Source organism: Phycomyces blakesleeanus, assembly GCF_001638985.1.
Source record: "Phycomyces blakesleeanus NRRL 1555(-) unplaced genomic scaffold PHYBLscaffold_2, whole genome shotgun sequence".
NCBI lineage: Eukaryota > Fungi > Mucoromycota > Mucoromycetes > Mucorales > Phycomycetaceae > Phycomyces > Phycomyces blakesleeanus.
Window position 1 is genome coordinate 1,213,889 of NW_017265135.1, and position 21,982 is coordinate 1,235,870.

At 35.0% G+C, this 21,982-nt stretch overlaps 7 protein-coding genes and 1 non-coding gene across 8 annotated transcripts; 4 read left to right on the forward strand and 4 right to left on the reverse strand.

The window, feature by feature from the left end:
• Positions 1 to 2,340: 2,340 nt before the first annotated feature.
• Positions 2,341 to 2,581, forward strand: PHYBLDRAFT_139480 (hypothetical protein; the record flags this gene model as incomplete). The annotated part of the gene is made up of 2 exons (XM_018430235.1): positions 2,341 to 2,471; positions 2,548 to 2,581. The coding sequence occupies 2 exons, from the start codon at positions 2,341 to 2,343 to the stop codon at positions 2,579 to 2,581; spliced, it is 165 nt and encodes a 54-aa protein (XP_018297489.1).
• Positions 2,506 to 2,578, forward strand: PHYBLDRAFT_t30. The gene has a single exon. It is a non-coding gene; the product is annotated as a tRNA-Asn (tRNA).
• A 567-nt stretch (positions 2,582 to 3,148) lies between the features above and the next one.
• Positions 3,149 to 4,190, forward strand: PHYBLDRAFT_58495 (hypothetical protein; the record flags this gene model as incomplete). Its single annotated transcript, XM_018440334.1, has 2 exons — positions 3,149 to 3,664; positions 3,768 to 4,190. The coding sequence occupies 2 exons, from the start codon at positions 3,149 to 3,151 to the stop codon at positions 4,188 to 4,190; spliced, it is 939 nt and encodes a 312-aa protein (XP_018297490.1).
• Positions 4,191 to 5,247: 1,057 nt separating this feature from the next.
• PHYBLDRAFT_58496 (hypothetical protein) lies at positions 5,248 to 5,863 on the reverse strand (the record flags this gene model as incomplete). The annotated part of the gene is made up of 3 exons (XM_018440335.1): positions 5,248 to 5,412; positions 5,508 to 5,613; positions 5,718 to 5,863. 3 exons carry the CDS (start codon positions 5,861 to 5,863, stop codon positions 5,248 to 5,250), a joined length of 417 nt encoding a protein of 138 aa, XP_018297491.1.
• Positions 5,864 to 6,132: 269 nt separating this feature from the next.
• On the reverse strand, positions 6,133 to 8,622 carry PHYBLDRAFT_75520 (hypothetical protein; the record flags this gene model as incomplete). The annotated part of the gene is made up of 10 exons (XM_018443066.1): positions 8,435 to 8,622; positions 8,226 to 8,382; positions 7,913 to 8,022; positions 7,689 to 7,702; positions 7,285 to 7,453; positions 7,118 to 7,220; positions 6,961 to 6,992; positions 6,547 to 6,565; positions 6,340 to 6,498; positions 6,133 to 6,180 (listed from the first exon to the last, which is right to left on the reverse strand). Exons 1-10 carry the CDS (start codon positions 8,518 to 8,520, stop codon positions 6,133 to 6,135), a joined length of 897 nt encoding a protein of 298 aa, XP_018297492.1. The 5' UTR covers positions 8,521 to 8,622.
• A 2,251-nt stretch (positions 8,623 to 10,873) lies between these two features.
• On the reverse strand, positions 10,874 to 11,850 carry PHYBLDRAFT_121171 (hypothetical protein). The gene is made up of 3 exons (XM_018428785.1): positions 11,589 to 11,850; positions 11,255 to 11,491; positions 10,874 to 11,077 (listed from the first exon to the last, which is right to left on the reverse strand). The coding sequence occupies exons 1-3, from the start codon at positions 11,838 to 11,840 to the stop codon at positions 10,958 to 10,960; spliced, it is 609 nt and encodes a 202-aa protein (XP_018297493.1). The 5' UTR covers positions 11,841 to 11,850; the 3' UTR covers positions 10,874 to 10,957.
• Positions 11,851 to 13,115: 1,265 nt separating this feature from the next.
• On the reverse strand, positions 13,116 to 13,942 carry PHYBLDRAFT_139487 (hypothetical protein; the record flags this gene model as incomplete). The annotated part of the gene is made up of 4 exons (XM_018430236.1): positions 13,116 to 13,285; positions 13,482 to 13,654; positions 13,717 to 13,844; positions 13,913 to 13,942. The coding sequence occupies 4 exons, from the start codon at positions 13,940 to 13,942 to the stop codon at positions 13,116 to 13,118; spliced, it is 501 nt and encodes a 166-aa protein (XP_018297494.1).
• Positions 13,943 to 14,457: 515 nt separating this feature from the next.
• Positions 14,458 to 21,707, forward strand: PHYBLDRAFT_162523 (hypothetical protein; the record flags this gene model as incomplete). Its single annotated transcript, XM_018434639.1, has 17 exons — positions 14,458 to 14,706; positions 14,962 to 15,147; positions 15,404 to 15,484; positions 15,997 to 16,169; positions 16,331 to 16,474; positions 16,646 to 17,247; positions 17,342 to 17,430; positions 17,550 to 17,648; positions 17,756 to 17,998; positions 18,077 to 18,218; positions 18,281 to 18,447; positions 18,544 to 19,320; positions 19,483 to 20,049; positions 20,122 to 20,553; positions 20,618 to 21,065; positions 21,181 to 21,324; positions 21,388 to 21,707. The coding sequence occupies 17 exons, from the start codon at positions 14,458 to 14,460 to the stop codon at positions 21,705 to 21,707; spliced, it is 4,863 nt and encodes a 1,620-aa protein (XP_018297495.1).
• Positions 21,708 to 21,982: the final 275 nt, after the last annotated feature.

Below are 21,982 nucleotides of genomic sequence, written 5' to 3' on the forward strand. Positions count from 1 at the left end.
TTATTTTTAGACTCAATTTTTTTTTCTTTTTTTTCCTTTGTTTTTTTTTGTCTGCCTTTTTGCTTCTTCTCTCTTTATTTAACAGTTTTCCTTTTATTCATTCAATTAAATAAAGAAATGTGATGTATTTAAACTGGTCTACTATACTTAATTATTTTTGTTTTTGTTTTTGTTTTTATATTTCTCTTTTTTTAGATCTACTAACCTTCTAATAATTTTTGAAACACTGCTTTATTTATCAATAGGTCTATTCATATGGTTGGATATGTCTCACTCTTAAACATAAAGGTAAAACAAGTCAAACATGTTCTGGTTTTATATTAATTTGTTTTTCATCTGTTAGCAGATACATGTCCTGTATACGATTACACATGTCTACTGCGGCAATGTACTTGGTAAGCTTACAAAATTATATATGTGTTTTTATACTAATACTATATCTATTTGAATATATCACAGTATATGACAAGTTCATTCTTTCAATTTTGGAGAATTATCAGCATCATTTATTGAAGTCAGTATATCTCTTATATTAACAGCTATTATCAATGTTAAAATTATTCTTTATAGTTATTGTCTGTAATATATATACAACGATTATAACTCTGACATACTTGGTTGTAAGTATATGTATATTTCTTTAAATACAAAACATATTATTTAACTTTTTAATTAACTTTCTTTTTGTAGTAAATGGTAACAATTATATTTATATCAGATTCTTGACACTACTCTAGATTATTCTCATTTACCGTACTATTCTTATATTCACTATTATTATAAATTCTCTCTTTTTACTAATGGTACCCAAACTACCTAATCTCAAAATAGTTGAGAGCTATGTGTATACTATATTATTACGCTATGTAATTCAAGAGATTTTTTTTTTACAAAATAAACAAGCTCCATTTGTAAACTATTTCCCAGATACTGCTTTAAAGAAGTATAAGAAGACTATCTTTCAGTCAATCAAATGAGAGTACTAAAGTTTATCTGTAAAATAAGATCTAATAAAATTGATTAAAATCTGAAAAAATTATTACTTTCCTCTGAAGAAAGTATCAGTTTTACTTCTTTTTCTTACGCCTTCAAGACCCAATAGAATTGCTTAAAACCTGAGGAAAGTATTAATTTCCTCTGAAGAAAGTATCAGTTTCACTTCTTTTTCTTGCCTTTTTAAGAACAATGGAATTCTGTGCTATACATAAAAAAGAAAAAAGATCTATTTTCATTTTAATCTGCATTTCTGAGCTGGCATATTAAGGTAGTACTATATGACTTTTTTAGCATAATTCTTTCACATAAGATTAATGTCTTCATTTCTTAGATTTAATAAGAGCTATATCATAATGTCAAGAACACCCAAATCTCAAGTTTAATTAATTCTTTCACTTGGGATTTGTTACTCTTTCACATAGAGGAAACTGAACACTTTTTCCAGTATATCTCATTTGTAGTATAAGCTATAAGCCAATGATGCATGATATGTTTATTTGTTGTGGATTGTAACAGTATTACTTGGCAAATAAATGTAATGTGAATTACAAAATACAAGAAGAAGAATACAATAAGAATGGAAAAGAATAGGTAATTTGACAGGTAAGAATTGGTGACAGACAGATAAAAAGATAGAGAGAAGATTAAAATAGAAATTGTGACAATAACAAAGTCTGAGAAAAACAGAAAAGGGAAAACAGAGAAACAAAATATATCAAAATTGACAGACAACACTCCAAAGAACAAGAATACTGTGTATAAATGAAGAATAATGATAATAACAGGCAAAAATAAATAAGATCAAGGATAAAATGATGATTTTATTGATTGAAAAGGTTTTTTCTTTTATAAACAAAAATGTTTGGTTAAAATAATTTTTTGAGGAAAAGAAAAGAAAGTCAAGTGAAAATTTTTACCATATGTAACTGGTGTTAATAGTAGAAGCAGAATAGAAAATTATAGAGAGAGTAAAATAAAGGTATAATAAAAATATAATAATTGAATAAAGATAAAATAAAAATATAGTAAGGTAGAATAGAAGTAAAGTAATAATATAATAATAATGTAGTAAAGTAAAGTAAAAAATATAATAATAGTATAATAATGGAATCTAATAAAATATAATAAAAAATAGTGTAAAATAAATGTCAATAATAAAGAAATGTATAAAATTAGGGAAAAGAGGTATAATGTTTTTAGTGGGTGACAGATGTTTCTGAGGTGATGATGTAGATGGATATTTTAATTTTAAGGAATGAGATTATATTGGGAGGTTTGAGTATAGAGATATCAGGAGCAAGATTTCCCAAGAAACCTGGGGGGACCACTCTTATCCCTCAAGACATGTCACTCGGTCAACTCACCGTCGACGTCAACGCCCACAAGTCTAGTACCACCCATCAAGGCTCACCGCTGGACCAAATCACCGAAGGAATCCACCATCCAGTCTCCATCACCAGAAGCTGGCCAAATCTGTAAATATCTACAACACACGTGACAGCCAAATTGGCTTCCGTGGCGCAATTGGCAGCGCGTCTGACTGTTAATCAGGAGGTTGGTGGTTCGAGCCCACCCGGGAGCGTAATTTTTCGTTTTTGTTTTATTCGCGGCTAAAGTTATAGCCCTTGGTTTTTCTTTAATATCGTATAACTCCAACTGGGCAAAAAACAGTTAGCACTATAGCGTAGAGAATAATATCAATGAAATAAATAAAAATTAAAAGTAAAATAAAAATTTATTTTATTTTAATATGGTAAGCATAGATTTAAGACAAACGAGACGGGTGCCATGCGCATATCGATAAGAAATTGTGTAAGCGGTGACATATGAAAAATCGTATTTTTAAGGACATGCTTGCTGACCAACCCAAAGTTAACAAAAAAAACCTGATTAGTCCCACGTGAAAATCTGCCAGAGTTTCTCCCGAGTAGCCCGACTTGGGATTCAAACTCAACTGAGCTCACCCGTTTATTCAATCGTTATTTTTTTTTCTATTTTTTTCTTAGTTTTTTATTTTATTTCATTTCATTTTCTTAGTGATTCAATTCTTCAATTGTCTTTTATCTCTTCTTTCATTCTTCTATTTTTTTAAGTGATTAATTGAATTAATTACTCTTATTTATATACACCTTTTAAATTTTATTGTTAAATAATGCTTACTCCACCTACAACAGACAATCGTAGCCGGCCACACTCGCACTCACGATCGACATCGCCCATCCGTGCTGCACCCTACCACACCATGAAGAAGCCGCATCATGCTGTTATCAATTCGTCACAGAGCAAGTGGCAACAGCTAGTAGTTGGGGCCAGTTCAGCAGCCGGCACAACAGCAGCCGTTGTGAGCGAAGAATCGATGAAGTGCCTAAAGTACTGTCTCAGCTGGCTTCAATACGCCGTTCAACACATCGAGCAACAAATGACTCTTTTGCGCAACTTTCTTGTTTCGCTTGCAACCGCCCAATCTTCCTCTACATCTAATTTGTCGACATCGCTCTCAGCTCCCGGGCAGAAATCTAACTCACCTGCACTATCGTCAATAAAAAAGGACATTGTTGAGACACTACGCAAAGTAGTCGACGTTATCAGCCGCTATGCCGGAACTTCTTTACCCCAACACGCCAAAGTAGCTGTTCGCGGCTTTATCCTTAACTTACCCGGTCGATGGGTGAGTGTAATTCGCATAAGATTAAAGTATACATAAATAAATACTTAAATATATTTATCATTAATTATATTATATATGTATTCTATCTTTTACTTTTATTTAGGCAAGTCTAAATGATATTCACTCGACCGCCACTTCTCCTGCAAGTTCACCAATGCTTGGCCCTCGGACTCACGAAAGTTGTGACATGAACGGTCTTCCACGCGTTGGGAACAAACGTCAAGAAGAGACGGCCATTCGACTACTCACATTTGGCCAAGAGTCTGTTGACATGCTTCAATCGATCTCGAGTGTGTTTTCAGAAACTGTTGAGCGTGCAGAGCTCTGGCTTGATCGCCTTAGACTGGTGCGTGTTCCAGGCATCAGTGCAGCTGAACAGGACGACAAACAGCAACACCCGGACAACCAAAATAGCAACAGCAACAGTGATGATCTTGACAATGTACGGCTGCCACCTATTCGAACACTCGATCCACCAAATCACTATTCTTTTGATCGGACTGAAAAGATGGATTTGGATCACTAAAGGAAAAACCCAAAAACAAAACAAAAACAAAATTCCCTCAATCCCCCCTTCCCTTCCCTTCCCTTTTTTTCTTGTTTTCTTTTTACTGTTTCTTTTTTCCCATCTTTATTTCTACTACTACTATTATTATTATTTTGCTTTCGTCTATCACTCTTTCTCTCTCAATATTTCTCTTATCTCCATATCCACCTCTCGCATTCCCCATTACCACCTTATTTCCCACTCTTTATTTCTTTTGCTGTCTATTTCACATAATTCGCGTCCTCCTTTTCTTTCTATATTTTCCTGTCTTGCATAGTACTCAATATAATTGATATATTTATATATGTATATATAAAGTATGTAAATATATTCAAGTTGTGGCACCGAGAATATCTTCTATCCCCATATCAAACCGCTTTACTATCACATGAGTTTCAGATACCAGCCATTTTGGGGGGTAGGACAATCACAACACAGTACTTGGGATCTTTTATAGTTATAGTTACATTTACACTTATACTTATATTTATATTATAATTTAGTATTTAAAGAGATTAAAAGACATGTGAAGAAGGGCGGTCTGGGGTGATACACTCAGTGAATTATGAATAGGACGTTGCAGACTTGACATTTGCTTGCCTTTATTGTTCATTAATACTTTATTCTCTATATATATATTCTGGAGTATGTGCGCGGAGTGACTTGAAAAAAATAAAGGGTGTTGTACCTTGCGCATGGGCTTTGTATATATTAATATATGAGTTTTCATGTTGCTGCTGTTGTTATTTATTTATTTATTGATTGATTTAAACGTGTGTGTATGTGTGTGAAAATAAATACATAAATCATAAATCATAAAATAAAACAAATATAATCTTAACGGGTATAATGGTTGTGGTGATGGTAATAATAATATTTTTATTTTAAAACAACAAAAACAAAAGAAGAAATCAATCAAGAATAATTGAGATGGCAATTATACTCTACAGTCTACAGTCTAAATTCTACGCTCTAAACTCTACGCTCTAAATTCTACGCTCAATTCAATATCACTTTCATTTCTTTAATTAATAACTCAATCGGCTTTAGTAAAAGCGCGCGGGGAGTCATAGAGAACACCATCGTGAGTGTAGCTTTGAATCCTTCTATCAGCCTTGTTTCCACCGTACACAATCCACCCGCCACACTGTAGACTGATATGCACAGAAGGTCCAAGTGAGATACCATCGTCTTCTGTAATCTAAATAAAATAAATGAATACACGAATAAATGAGTAAATGAGTGCATGAGAACAAGGTGTCACATTTGCTTAGGACAGACAATATTGCAGCTTACCAAAAGTGAAGCTGTGGCATCCCTCTCTGGGCGGTCACAGCAATCTTCATTATCATATGGACAACATCCTTTGTCACCAGCGCTCATAGCAGTTCGCTTAAAAGAACTATTTTTTTAATAAAGAGAAATCAATATTATTATCAATGATCGACAGTTGAATATCAGTATCAATATCAGTATCAGTGTCATCTCGCCCTTTTATTTACTTACCTGCTGTAGCTTCCTAGTCTAACTTGATCAGCTTGAATGCTGATTGACGTGCCTTCAGAATCATCGTTGTAGACGCAATAACCATCAGTAGACTGTACGATGGCCCACAAGACGCACAGAACTTGTAACAGGTGATATAATTGCATTTTATCGAGTGAAAAATAAAATGTTATATATATAAAATAAAATGAATAAAGGAGAAAAGGAAGTTTTTTTTAAAGTATTTCAAGAACAAGTGAAACGATTATTAATATATATGTATATACGAATACTTTTGCAAAAGAAATCAAGAAATCAAGAAAGAAAGGGAAGATTGTTGGTGTATTTTGTTACTACATCTTTAAAGTCGTTTAATTTTTAAATGTGCTTTTATAAGACTCGTCTACTGAATGAATTGACGAGTAATTGAAGTGAGTTAGGAGTGAGAAGCAGCGGTTTCCTTTGTTCCCCATATATGGCTGCCCTATGCAATAAAAATACATAGACACACACAGATACACAATAAAATAAAATAAAATGAAATGAAAATAAAGTAAATATACTTCTTGCTTCTAGCCTTTGATTTAGCTTATCAAACCCAAATATTTACTAACCCAAAGGTTCGCCAACCCAATATATTTACCAACCCCAACCACATAATAAAATAAGCAGTTATTTCTACAAAAGGCAACAAGACAGCTACAAAACACACCGGCACACCCAAAATCCCATATACACTATGTTGAACAATAATAACAGTAACAGTGACAGAGTATATATATATATTATTGTTAATAGCTAACTATAATAACAATAAAGCAACAAAGGTTAATAAAAGGTAATAATATACCCTTGCAGCCAGGATAAACCTACATACATACATATATATATATACACACATTACAGCTATATTTCTGTGTCAATTTCATTTGATTTTGGATTCACAATATTTTTCTTATATCTTTAATTCTTGTGTTGTGTTATGTTGTGCTGCTTAGTACTTCTCAAGTAAGTCAATTAAGCAGTAATGGTGTGCAAATAAAGAGTAAGACACGCCCCACGCACTAAACAGATATAGACACAGGCACAGGCACACTGGTGAAAATGAAAATGAAAATGAAAATGAAAATGAGGCTAATAATAAATTGAACGAATACTTGTTCTCATATGCTCATGGAAGGATAGTTCAGCCGATAACAGATTGATATTCACTTGTAGAATTCTAATATATTGATTTTATTATTCGTTCCCTAGTGACTTTAACTTCTTTACTCTTGAAGACCCACTTGTAGATGCCTAATAAGTAAATATATAAATAAAATTAATTCATAATTCATGATTCATAAAATTAGTATATACAGATATACAACAAAGAAAAGAAAAGAAAAGAAAATAAAATGACAAATGGTATTTTTTTTTACCAATGGGGTCTTCTTCCTTTTTCTGTCTGACATTGGTCCATCATATTCATTCGAACTTCCAGCATCATCTGATGCATTTGAAGGGTTGGGTGATGATCCCAGTCTACAACAATAATTTATATAATTATTAATAACTATTAATAATTGTATCCAGTTATACAATTTACCTTCTACTAGCCACTCTGCCCGATTGTCTTCCGGCCAACCCCAAACATCTCTCTAAATGTGTTGCATATCTTGTGGACGCAATTGTACTCTCACAATTCATGCACTTGTAGGAAGGTAAGTTGTTGACATTGTAATGGTTTCCAAATATATCTGTATTGGGCCGCACAACTATAAAAATATTGATAAATAATAAAAATTCAGAGAAAAAAAATCATTAGGGGTAGCAAGCAGCGAAAAGCAGTGACGTCCAGTAACAGCCAGAAGCAGCAATATAATCGATTAGTCAAGTATAGCATAGGATAGAGCAAAAAAAATCGCTTGCTTTTCATTTTTTTCTTTATATGTATATCTATATGTATGTGCATATATATCAATGAAACAACATTAAAATACAATATATTACCATAGGACCGGCACCTTTAAGAATACACACACAAGCATACAAAGACATAAGAATGCCAGTATAAATAATGCGCCAATTGGTTCAGGGTTTTACGTAGCAGCAGCAGCAACAGCAACAGCAGCAGCAACAGCAGCAGCAACAGCAGCAGCAACAGTGATATAAGATAAAGTGAAAATAAGATATGGTTAATATTTGATTATATAAATATCTAATGATAGATTTACTTTGTTTGACACAGTTGACATGTCTCTAGAGAACGTTTTGTATCTCGGTGAACCTTAGACAGGACATCATAAATACATTCATCTATCAGATCACCAAACAATGCAAATGCCTAGACAATACAATATATAATCAATTAAGCAATCAACGAATCAATAGATCAATTACTGAATTAACGAATTAACGAAAGCTATTAATAAACACCCATCTAAATCTATGTATCTATCAATATAATCTAATACTATATTCCAATACAATATGCAATATCCAGTTCAATTCAATTAAAATCAAACTAAACCCAAATCAAATTCATACCAAAGTTGCTTTTGTATTTGGAATTTCCTTTGGACTGTCCTTGTCTCCCGACTCGCTTTCTCGAAGTAGTTTTGGAATGCTCTTTTGAAGTGTTGCATGTGTCTGTTGCAATTCATCAAGAGTCCGATTTCGATCGGCCAAGAGTCGCCGAAAGAGACTGCTAGGTGATGAACAAGCGTTGTGACGTAGTCGATGAATGCACAACTTACGCATTGCTTGCTTCACGTTGTTCTTCTGTAATTTGAGTCGAACTGTTGGACGTGTGGGAGTCGGAAGACGCTTTAGGTTTCTGCATGCTAATATTATTACTGCTGTTGTCGCTGTGCTGCTTATGCTGCTTATGCTGATGCTGTTGTTGCTGTTGTTTCTGGTGTTGTTTGTTTCTTGTCGGGTTAATTGTCCGATTGAATCTATGGTGTCTTGCTTGCTTGCTATTTATTTATTTATTTATTTATTTATTTATTTATTTATTTATTGCTTTTTAGCTGTTACACAATATCTGGAATTCGATTGCACAAAAAAAAACCACACACACACATTATATACACACGTATATACAGTATTATATAAAATGATAACAATTCATCTTGCGCAAATCAAATTGCTTTAGACTTTAAACCAACCAACCTCACTTTGGACGCACATACACACACGTACGAAAGACAGACAATATGATATATGTATATATGTACATATGCGTGTAAAGAATACGTTGTGTTAAGCTGTGTGTGAGTATGGGTCGACCGGAAGCCTGAGGAGATATATACAAACATGCGCACATGCACACACACATGCATACATATAAGTAAATTTGGGAGGAGAAAAGAAAGAAAGAAAAGGGGTATGAGGGTGTCCTAGTTTTGGTGGGAGTGTGGAGGTATACTCGATAGATAGTGTGTCACAACAGCAGCAAGACAGATAGCAGAGTAACTAAAGAATGCACTGCTTTCATTTCTTCTGTGTTTTTTTTAAAGCAGACAGTTGTTAATACCCAGATCAGTCTGTCCTCTGCAGCATCAAGAGCCAAAAAGACTGTAATGGGTTAAATGTTTGGGGTTGTGAGGAAATATTATAAAGACTGTTTAAACTAATACTCAATCAATCAATCAATCCTGGAATTAGTACCAGGTGTTGAACGAAGCAATGTTTAAAAAAGAGAGGAAACAAAAAGGCAGTCCTGAGGGCCTACACACACACACACCTATGCATCTATACATGTATATAAAGCAACATAACCCCACCATAAGGACCTCTTTTAAAGCATTTCTATAATAACTTATGCACAGAAGCCATGGTTTTAAGCTAATTTAATATATATATATGTGTGTGTGTGTGTGTTAGTTAGCTAGCTAATTACAACCTATACAAATGTACAGTTAGAATTTATAAAGCCAACGAATGTCAACATATATGTATATATTATTCTTAAAATGTGGATTTACTTTGGCCCACAGTAGTAAAAGATAAATAAAAATGAAGTAAAGTTGAAATTGAAAGTTATACAAAAAATTCGATGAAAAATAGTGCTTAATCAAAATTCAACCTTAAAACAACCATTTAAACCCTCGAAAAACTTGCAAAAATCTCCTACTAAAGTCGGCCTTTTATTTGAAGATTTATTTTTACCATTGTCTAGGCAACAGACATCAAGAAAGATGGCTATTTCTTTTTATTGGCTATTGGTTTTGTTGCTGTGGTTACCTTCACATGCGTATGGGTATGTTTGTTGCTGCGGCGCACTTCAACTCAGGGTCACGTCCAAACATCACATCACATCACAGCGCGTTAGGACATAAACGACGCGTCAGGGCATGATAAAAGCAAGCCACAAAAGATATCATATTATTCATATCAGAACAGTATATATATATATTGGGTACTGTTATTGGTAGATCTAAAAGAATACTTATTTATATTATAAAAGAAGTGCCACAGACAGATGGGAAGCACAGATCTGCCTATAATTTGCTCATTCCTTTTTTTGGCTTGGATACTTTTAGGTTTCTTTTTTACGCATCAGATCGATGGAAAGATAAGCGGCTTTTGTAAATATACAAAGAGAGAGAGATTAAGATGTTGTATACACAAAACATACTATAAACTTTGAGAAAATACACCCACCCATCCACCCACACAGACAAAAGTACGTTTGTATATTCCAGAATATAAATAAATTAATAACCCAAACCAATTCACAGATGTTATAAAAAAAGCAAAGCAAAGTAAAACAAAACAGGTTTGGGTAACAATTGAAAATCAAAGATTTCAATGGAACTGTGTACTAGAAGTGGCTTGTGTTCGTGCCGGAATTTAGCATTCGGTTTTCTGTTTGTATTTATTGATTGACAAGATCGAATATCGTAAAAGAATGTGGGAAATAAAAGGCAAAAAAGTTCAAGAATAAGATCAAGAATAAGGAAAAGGTGGTAGTGATAGTGAAAGCAATAGTAATGGTGACAATGACAATGCCAATGACAATAACCGTGACTGCGACCGCTACTGAGATTTCGATTCCGATTGTGATAGTGTTGGTAGTTGTATTGGTGGCAGCTATTGTTGTTATTGTTATTGTTGCTGCTGTAGTGGTTGCAGTATTGGTAGTATTGGCAGTAGTAATGATGACGGAATTCGTGGTTGTGGTGATAGCGATAGTGATGATTATGATTATGATTATGATTATGATGTTGATGATAATTTATAATTATCTTTTCCAAGTTTGTAGAGCCATGTATTCAATGGATCGTCACCTCCTGTTTCTTGGTGCTAGTCCCAAACTTGAACATTTTTCCAAGAGAGCTCTTGAATGAGCCTGTGGAGGATTTGGTTTTGTTTAACGTGCGTTTGTATGTATCCTAAATAAAGAGTAATAACAATAACAGTAGTAGTTATATTAGTAATACGCTTTTACATACTACACAAAACAAAGAAAGATAAAAGATAAATAGGAACAACTGAAAGGTATATTCCATATCAAAGACTCCTAATAAAGCTAAAGCACAGAAAAATAGAATAAAATAAAAAAAGCTTACCAAATAGGCAATCTGCGGCTTGTTGAACGCCCCTCTGCGCTTCTGTCGTACGAAGTCTACGGCATCTAATGGCTGCATTCCAAGTTCAATGAGGGCAATTGCAACAAGAGCAGGTGCACGTCCAAGCCCGGCTACACAATGAACGGCAATTGTTGGAGGAGAGTCTGGGTGCGCTTTAGCCACGCGGTCCTGGGCATCTAAGAGAGAGAGCCATTCACGGACAACAGTGGGAGGTGGCTAATGTACAACATAATAATTTTAAATATATATACATAAAGAATAAGGAGTGAATAAGATTTTTGGTTTGTTTAGATAATAGATATAAATATCTTACCACACCACCATCCTTGAAAGGTAAATCATGAACCTGGATTCCATGTTCAGCGAGTGTTGATGCACTGTATGTTTGTTGGCAGCACCGAACAATGTCGGTGACGTTAAATCGTTTGAATTCTTCTAGGTAGTATGGGAGGGTTGATTCGGTAGGACAGTCGAGGATGAGGAAGCGGAGTGGTGAATCAGGGACTTCGATGAGAGAAAGCATGCGACCGAGAGGTGAATTGGTACGAGTGTAGGTATTGACCATTATATAAAGCAAAGGATAAAAGAAGAAGAAGAAGAAGACGAGTAAAATATAGACAAAGAGATAGATAAATAAAGAAAGATGTTATTGGAATAGGGCAGTGTGTAAGTTATGATGATAATAAAGTATATATATTTATATATATATATATATTATTTATCCTTCTTCTGAAGTGTCTGCTGGGTACTGAGTTGTAGCAAAATATACACTGCTGCCGAGACGAATTACTTGTGGGAACAGGGTTGAGACGTTTAGAGAATTCGAAAAGGGGTGCATAAGTTGATTGAAAGAAGAGAAGAAATAAAAAGAGAGGAAATTCAAAATAATAAAATTCAAAATAAAATTCAAAATAAAAATTTGAATGTAAGACACAAAGATTTTTTTTTTTATTTTTATTTTTTGGGTCTCCTCAGTAAGCATTAAAAACAGAAAGGGAGAAAGGGAGAAAGGGAGAAAGAGGAGGGAAAGGTGGAGTTGATTTACCTTGAGCCCGGGACATCCGATCAAGTCTTATATATAAAGCACACAACGCTCGTGCATTGTCTGCAAAACGTCAACCACATGCTACAAACCACCCTAGTTTCAGCCACATTCTATGATCCCTTATATTATATAGTTAATGCATTGACAGCATATTCAGTATAATTCTCGCTCAAACAGCCCAAGATTTTAATAGTAATATTGTTTATATAAAGATGGAAAAAAACAGATGACTTTTATTCCTTGTATTTGTAAATGAGAATTAAACAAGGCTAAATTTCTGTCAAAAAGTAAAATATATAAAACATAAACAGACCCACAAAATAATAATAATCAATAAATAATAAATCAATTAACCAATCATTAATTCAATCAAAATAACACAAGGTTTGTCCATCATTTTTAAAGACCAAATGTAATTTTTTTTGAACATCTTCCATTTCCCTCACCCCCCTCTTGTTTATATATAGATAGCTATATCCCTATCTGTATAACCTACCCCTTATTCATCTTCTTTTCTATCTAGCTACTCATATATTTATATTTTACACTCTCTAAATTGCCGAAAAACAACAAAGCCTTGTAGCACCCACACCTAAAATATAAATATAAATAAATAAATAATTTTTTCTTGCTCAGATTCAAGTGCTAAAAGCCATAATTATGTACGGACACGTTCCTCACCTGCCTATTTGTCCACTTGTTTCATGTGTAAAATAAATAAGACCAAAAAACCAAAAGAACTTGTGTTTTTATTATTATTATAATGTTTTTTATTATAGATTGTTGGTCTATCCTTTATAGCCAACACGGTTTACTAGTTGGAATCCGCACGAGATCAGTATCAAATAGTTCAATAAACTGTTCATTCAGCAAGCGCACTTTTGGTCCTGCGTATCGTCTGTACTCCTCAAAGATAGCAGTCAAATTCCACCTCTGCAATTTCCTCAAACATCCCACAATTGTCCCTTGATATTTTGGGATTTTTTTTTGGGATTTTGGATATTTAAGCAAAAAAGAAGAAGAGAAAAAAAAAAAGATATACACAAATATATTTTATTTTATTTTATTTTCTTACATTATATAAAGCTACACCTTTTCCTTTTTCTTCTTCTACCTCTTTAAAACCACTAGCTTTAACTTCATTTTATTTAATTTGCTCACCTGTTCTGTGTCTTCCAAGATTACACATTATCATCATAGGGTAGTTCCTTGGATTCAGGATAAGATCCAATGCCTGCAGAACTGCCTCTTCCGTAATAGGATCCCATGCATTGACAGCCGAGACTACTCCCAAGTGGTGTAACTGAATTTCTTGATCGTCAATAAAGTCAAGACTTATATTGGAGCACAACACAATTAATAAAATCAACTTTTAATAATCTTTCAAAAATCTCACAATCTCTGGTTGGGTTCCTCTGGTGCAAGCCAAGCAATAGTTTTTAGACCAAGTTTTTCGAGGAACGGGAAATTTAGTTCATTCGGTTGTCCGGATCGATACAGATCCTCTTCAATCATTCCATAGTTCTACATCACACAATCAATAGTTTTCTTAGAATGATGATTACAAGAAACTTTAAACATGTAATACTTACCACAGGTGGAATAAAGTGTTGAGAGCTCATAGCAAGAATATTTACTCAATTTATAATATATATATATATATTCAAGAAACACACACGAGTACAAAAACAAAGATAGATTAAAAAAATTATCAAAGAAGATCAAAAGAAATAAGTACTGCTTATATGTTTATAAGTCTAAGTTGGCCGAGCTTCAGCTGGTTAAAGACTAGAAAAATGAAAGGTGAAAAGCGATAAAGAAAAAAATAGAGGCCAGACAGCCAGGTAAGCTTATCAGCTTACAAAGTTTCGTTCACGTCAAGACCCGTGCATTGTGACTGCGAGATGTCCAAAAATAAAAAATAATAAAATGAGCAAGCACATTAAGAACCGACACGATGTGCTAAAACAAGGTTCAAAGTTTTCCTCTCTCTCTCTCTCTCTCTCTCTCTCTCTCTCTCTATATATATATACATATATTTCTATCCCTTCTTATTATATTATTCATTATTAAACGGACGAAGAAAAAAGGAGAAGAAGAAATTAGAATACTTAATAATTAGTAATAGTAACAATTCATGTCTGTCTACGCGATCTACCAAGAGTTATTCCCACCGCAAACGGTGGAACATGCAGAAAGAGCTCATTTGACCTCACCTGATGCAATCAACCTCGTAGTTGCAAAAGCCTCTTTACTCCAGGTTTACGCTTTTGTAGAATACACTCCAGAATCCACACTGGATGACGAAGACGCCGACCAGGACATAAACCTGAGTGACAGCGACAAAGAAATTGAAAACGAACGTTCTAATGGAGATGAAGAACAAGTAAGTTCTCATTATTCCTATTTTGAATTCAATTGAATTCAATCGAACCGAATTCAATCGAATCGAATTGAATTAAATTAAATCGAATTGAATTGAATTGAATTGGATTGGATTGGATTGAATATATACGTAAATAAAAGTTGATTACTACAATATATATATATATATATATATTAGAATATTATTAGTATTAATATTAATTATATTAAAATACCAAAATATAATAATGTGTGAATGTAAATGATAATGTCATAGACTTTGGTTTACCCAAAACTCAAGCTTTTAAAAAAATCTCCCCTCGACACCACTAAAGGACGTCTAGAATTGGTAGCCCAATATAAACTGAATGGTAGTGTATCTGCAATGGGCGTTGTAAGAACCTCATCTACTCGTGGAAAGGCTGGCTGTGACAGCCTGTTACTTGGCTTTAACGATGCCAAGGTAAATAATAACAATAGTAATAGTAATAATAGTAATATTAATTATATTAATAATGATTATCGACAAACAACAAACAACAACCACCAAACGACAATCGACAATCGACAACCAATAAACGTGTATAATTCAAACTGGATGAACTGAAATATAAATATATAATTTATTTCTCTCTATCTCTTTCTTACTGTTTTTATAATATATATATATATATAAATTTGTTTATGTATTGGTGTACATTTGTGCTTTCATTGAGTAGATGTCCTTACTCGAATGGTCTCCAGAGACACACTCGATTGTCACTGTATCAATTCATTATTATGAGAGAGACGAAATGAAGGTAATCTTCTTCAAAATAGAAATCAAAATTAAATTAAATAAAACAATTAAAATTAAAAGAAGTGGAATATATATATATATATAATACAAATAGAATAGAAGTATAGAGTAGAGATTCATATTCCTATAATATACATATATGCTGTATATCTTAATAGTAATAGTAATAATGATAATAATTATGATAATTATGATAATTATTAAAGATAATTTCAATAATTTCAATAATATTAATAAAATATTTATATGTAATATCTATATATCTTTATATCTATATATGTATATACGTGTGTATGTGTTTATGTGAAAATGTATATAATCTAATCTAATCTAATAAAATATCATCTCATCACATCTCATTTCATATCATATCATATCATATAATAAAAATAATAATTAAAAAAACAACAACAACAATATATATATATGTATATGTATATGTATATGTATATGTATATGTATATATCTCGATACCTTCTTTCCCTCTCTCTCTTTTTTTTGTTATGTCTACAGAAAGAGTTCTTGACAAATCCATATCCTCCTGCGATCCATGTAGACCCACAGCAAAGATGTGCCTTGTTGAATTTCTATGACAACAAACTTGCAGTATTACCTTTTTGCCAGTCGGATAACCTTGATACATCAGCTTCTAATCCTGGAGACCAAGAAGACGAAGATCATGCACAGTGAGTCGAACAAGAAGAAAGAAAAATATATATATATATATATAGCACCATATCTACTTCTATATACATAAAGATAGAAATAATGCCTGGATAATTTGAAAAGTGTTATTGACCTTTTTGTATTTTTATAAATTCTGTCTTTGATTCTTTTTTTCATGTAGAAAGTGGCCTTATTCACCTAGTTTTGTAATAGAGCTAGAGAAAATAGATCCTCGGATCAGAAATGTCATTGATATGACATTCCTGTCAGGATATTATGAACCAACACTAGCAATCCTCTTCCAGCCTGAGCAGACATGGACAGGGTGAGTTTTGGCAATGCCTTTAATAACCAAGTCACCAGTACTATGATCTTTTTCTTTTCTTTTCTTTTTTTAAAAAAAGGACCTGCTTTCAAGAGTATCAATGTTAAAACAGAAGATAATGCATATAAATATATATACGAACGAATAATAATTATGGCTTATAATATGTAGACGATTGGCTACCACAAAAGATACGGTATCAATTGTAGTCATCTCACTCGATTTATCCGCAAAAGCATACCCTATCATCTATTCTCTCGATAATCTGCCTTATGACTGCCGTAGTCTGGTAGCATTGCCCAAACCCGTGGACGGTCTTCTGGTCATTGCTTCCAACGCTCTTCTTCATGTCTCCCAGGGTTCTCCTGGAGTGGGTGTAGCAGTGAACGGCTACACCAACAAAACTACCGAATTTCCGGGTATGATTTACGACGATGCATTGATTGAGCAGGGTTTGATGTTAGATGGCGCAAAGGCCCTCTCGATGGGCGGTAACAAGTGTCTCTTGTTCCTGCAGAACGGAGATTGGGTGGGAGTCCAGATGAAGATGGACGGCAACAAGGTCGTTGGCGTTTCGATGGACACAATCCACCACCCGCCTGTCTTGGGTCCTCAGGATTCTGGTGATGGGCACACGCCTGTCGCTTGTATCCCAACTTGCATTTCCAGCATAAAGGACGGGGAGTTCTTCTTTCTCGGAAGTCGTGTTGGAGACTCACTTCTAATCAAGTGGAAGAACGGCAGCGAACCAGGGTCCAAGCCAGTCTCGCCAGGTAAGAAAAACAAATATTCAATAGAAACAATACCCAAAGAAGTATGTATATACTTATAGATATACTTATATATGAAACTCTATTTAATTATCAGAAATCGACTGGACTTTCCGCGTATGCGATGCACTTCTCAACACAGGCCCAATTGTTGACATGACTGTAGGAGACATGGAAAGCAAAGATGTAAGATAACAGGCTCTATACTGTTCGCTTGTTTGTTTGTTTGTTTGTTTGTTTATTGATCCAAAACCACCTCCTTTTGCCTTTATTAATTTACTCCTGCCCTGTCATGAAACAAAAAGGCATCCGATGATATGATCGAAAAATCGACAGATTTCCCTGATCTCGAGCTTGTGAGTTGCTCTGGCTATGGCAAGAACGGTGCGCTCTGTGTATTCCAAGTAAGTTTTAACCCAATCATATACACACATACATCTATCCTATATAGCTTCTCTAATTTCACAATAACTGTATATATATATATATATGCATATTTGAAAATTACCAGCGCCACGTTCGACCCGAGACTACATTTTCATTTACCCAGTCGGATTGCCAGGCTGTCTGGTCAATAAAGTGTCGTAAAGAGCATTTCTTTGAGGGTGTTCAAGTAGGAGGAGGTGTCCAACTCACGCAGACAGGTTTGACACCAGAGGAAGGTACTGGTCACTGGGGAACAGTTGCTTCCGACGACGGCTTCAAGGACGCATTTGACAAATTCTTGTTTATCAGCAAGACCGAAAGCACACTCGTAAGGCATACAGATATATATATATTGACCCTTTCATATCAATAATAATATTTAACAACCTAAACAATTTTATCTTAGGTTCTAGCAGCAGGAGATGAACTATGTGAACTTGAAAGCAGTGATTTCCACACAACTGGACCTACAATTGCAGTCAGTACATTATTTGATCACACAAGAATTGTACAGATTCACTCCCATGGTGTTGTACTTTTATCTCCAGGTAAATGATAATGATAATAGTAGTAATCGAAATACTAACATACCAATATGTATATATATTAGACGGAAAGCTAGTACAAACTGTACCTGTAAAAGATTCAAAGATCGTAGATGCAAGTATTCACGACCCTTATATCCTTCTCACACTCGAGAATCAGACCATATTGGCACTCAAAGGTGATGCAGAAACAAGAGACATCATTTATGTTCAAGTTCCAGCGTCAATCAAGGTAAAGACCTTATACACAAACATATGCATCTACGTGTGTATGTATCGTGAAAAGAAGAGTGATAACAAACCTTTTATATAAATGTGTATATATTAGAATAAGGACGTTTTGGTAGCTAGTGTATTTGCCGATACATCTGGAATATTTGCCTCTGTGTCAGAAAAACTTGCTACAGTAGTCAAAAAGTCTCGCCCTGCTGGACATGAGAAGAAGAGAAAGGCATCCGAAGCATTTGGCACAACAAACACTAATAACAATGGTGCCACCACCACCACCGCCACCACTGCCAACGCCAATACCACGACAACCAAAAAAGCTAATATTGCTCCACCAGCTCCACCAACAGTGGAATTTGACGAAATAGATATGGATCTCTACGGTGATCAAAGTGAAGGCGAACCTGTCAAAACCACAGTAACAATAGCCGAAGATGAAATCATGACAGACTCTACAACTCAAATAGGCCAACAAGGACAAAACGAAGATGACGACGACGAAGATGACGACGACGACGAAGCTATGCTTTATGGCGATAGCGAGCCCATTAAAAAATATCCCGGGCTGTTTAACGAAGAAGTCGATGAAGTAAATGTGAGCGTCAAGGGTGGACTAGGCCAGATCGAGATGATCAGTTTCTGGTGCCTGATCTACACAGTCGAAGGCAACCTACAGCTCCACAGTCTCCCAGACTTTAAGGAATATTTTGTTTTCCCCCACTTTGACGTGCTCCCCAGTCTACTCACCGACTGTCCTGGTCACGAGCAAGAGCAAGTTCCACCTCATTTGCCTGCTCATCAAGACAATGGGTCTTTATCGATAAAGGAACTTATTATCACTGACATTGGAAAAGAGCGCAAGGACCCTCATTTAGTGGTAAGTCAAAAGAAGAAAAAAAGTGTATGAATCTCTTGAGAAAATTTTAAAGAGAGAGATAAAGATGATTTGATTGCGTGCATATGTCTGTACAAATACCAATACCCTCTCTCCTATTTTTGAATACAATGATGATAATAACAATTATAATCACACTTTTAGGCTCGTACATCAACAAACGATATAATAATCTACAAAGCCTTTGCATTCGTACCAGGGCTCGACTCCCAATCTGACCACACAACTCAAATAACCGAAGAAGCTGGCGATAGACTTGCTATCCGATTCTCTCGAGTACATCATGAATACGTTTCCCGCTACACCGAAGAGGATAATGATAACAGTAACAACAACAGCAAAAAATACAGCAAAAAGAACAAAAATTCTACTGGTGCTGCCGCTGATGATGACGACGACGAAGATGATGAGGAAGAGTCCGATGGACCAGAAATAAAGAAAGATGACCACGTCATGGGAACAGACCCTTTTGGCAGTGGTCTAAAAGAGTCCAAGGTTATTAAGCCACGCCGCCAACGTTTGCTGATACCTTTTAACGATGTAGCCGGTTATGCTGGTGTCTTTGTGGCCGGTCCACAGCCTGCCTGGCTGATGTGTTCCTGTAAAAGTTTTGTACGAGTTCACCCAATGAAGGCGGATCAAGCCGTAATTGGATTTACACAGTTCCACAATGTGAATTTGAAGCATGGATTTATTACTATTGATGCAGAGGTATTTTTTCTTTTTTTTTGATTTGTTATTCAAAAATAAGAATATTAATATTTTTAACTTTACTACTACTAGTCAACAGTTAGATTATGCGGTCTTCCTGTAGATAATGCAACATACGATATGGACTGGGTGATGCAAAGAATCCCACTAGGACAGACAGCTCACAAGATCCAATATGATCCCACCATGCGCGTGTACGCAGTACTTGTCTCAACTCCACAACCTGTTCGCCTGAGAAATGAAGAGGGCGCACCGGTTGACGGCAAAGAAGAAGAAGGTCGAGAACCCGGAGAATTTCTACCTTTAGTCGATCGCTTCTCGCTTCTAATGGTGTCGCCCGTAACATGGGAAACCGTCGACAGAATCGAGTTTGAAGAATATGAGCAAGGATTCTCGCTACAGTGTGTCGCACTTGAATCCAAGCAGACCAGTACAGGACGAAAGCATTTCATGACAGTCGGAACTGGGTTTTTGCGTGGTGAAGATACAGCCATGCGTGGATCAGTAAGTGGATTGCTATGTATATGTGAAAAATGTGGTATACTTACATATATATATATTATTCCAGATATATATATTTGATATCATTGAAGTCGTACCAGAGCCAAACAATCCTCAGACAAACCACCGTTACAAGCATCTTCACACCGAAGATGTCAAGGGTGCCGTTACAGCCATGTGTGATGTGAGCGGCCACTTAGTGTCATGTATTGGATCCAAAGTGATCATCTGGAGTTTCGAAGACAACGAGAGTCTTGTGGGTGTAGCCTTTATCGATGTCCAGATCTACGTGACCAGTCTGTGCTCGATCAAGAATTTTATATTGCTTGGCGATGCACAAAAATCCATATGGTTCCTTGGATTCCAGCTCGAGCCCGCAAAGTTGGTATTGTTGGGCAAAGACTACCAGGCATTTGAGGTTGCCTCGGTAAACTTTATTATCGATGATAAATCTCTCTTCCTCCTGGTCGGAGACACGGATGACAATCTCGATATTTATCAATATGCGCCTTTCAGTAAGTAAAGATACAAATCAATCGATATCTAGCCAAAAGTACAAATATCATATACTTGCTTTACATGTATTTACGAATCTAATTACTAACAATCCGTGTTTTTGCTTGTGTGTAGATCTACAGTCTTTTACAGGACACAAATTAATGCGCCGAGGTGATTTTCACGTGGGAGCCCAAGTCAAGACAATGGTACGATTGCCGCAAATCGTTCGCACTGAAAAGGGTCTTGAGTACAGCCGGAGACACTTTTGTCTGTGTGGTAAATAAATCTTCTTTTTATTTTACCTCTTTTTTATTTACTATCCATATATACGTTATTTAGGATCATTTAGTGGAAGTATTTCTGTGGTCTCGCCAATTCCCGAAAAGACATTCAAGCGGTTGAATACGTTGTATGGCCAGCTTGTGAATGGTATTCAGCATGTGGCAGGTCTAAACCCAAGAGCCTTCCGATTGATCAAAGGACCAAAACAAAAAATGGCCTCCAATCGCACCAAGGCTATTCTTGACGGTGATTTGGTGTTTGAGTTTGCCGGACTCTCAGTGAGCCAGCAGAAGGAAATGACTAAACAGATAGGAACAACTGTAGCAAAGATCAAGGAGGATCTTGTTGATGTTGACAGCAGTATTGATCACTTTTAAGCAACTTAACCCAGTCCAATCCTATCCAAATCAAATCAAACAATAAAAAATAAAATAAAAATACACCTTTTATATGAAAACAATTAACAAATTTATTTAATAAAATCAAATAAACTCCGCATTAATGAAGAAGAATAAGCAAGAGGGAGAGACAGAAGTAGTGTAGTGCAGTATAGAGCAGAGTGGGAAATGTACATATATATATAATGTGCTATGTGTTGTGGATTGAGTGATTGAGAGGAGTTGAGACGAATAAAAAAAATAAAAAAACAAAA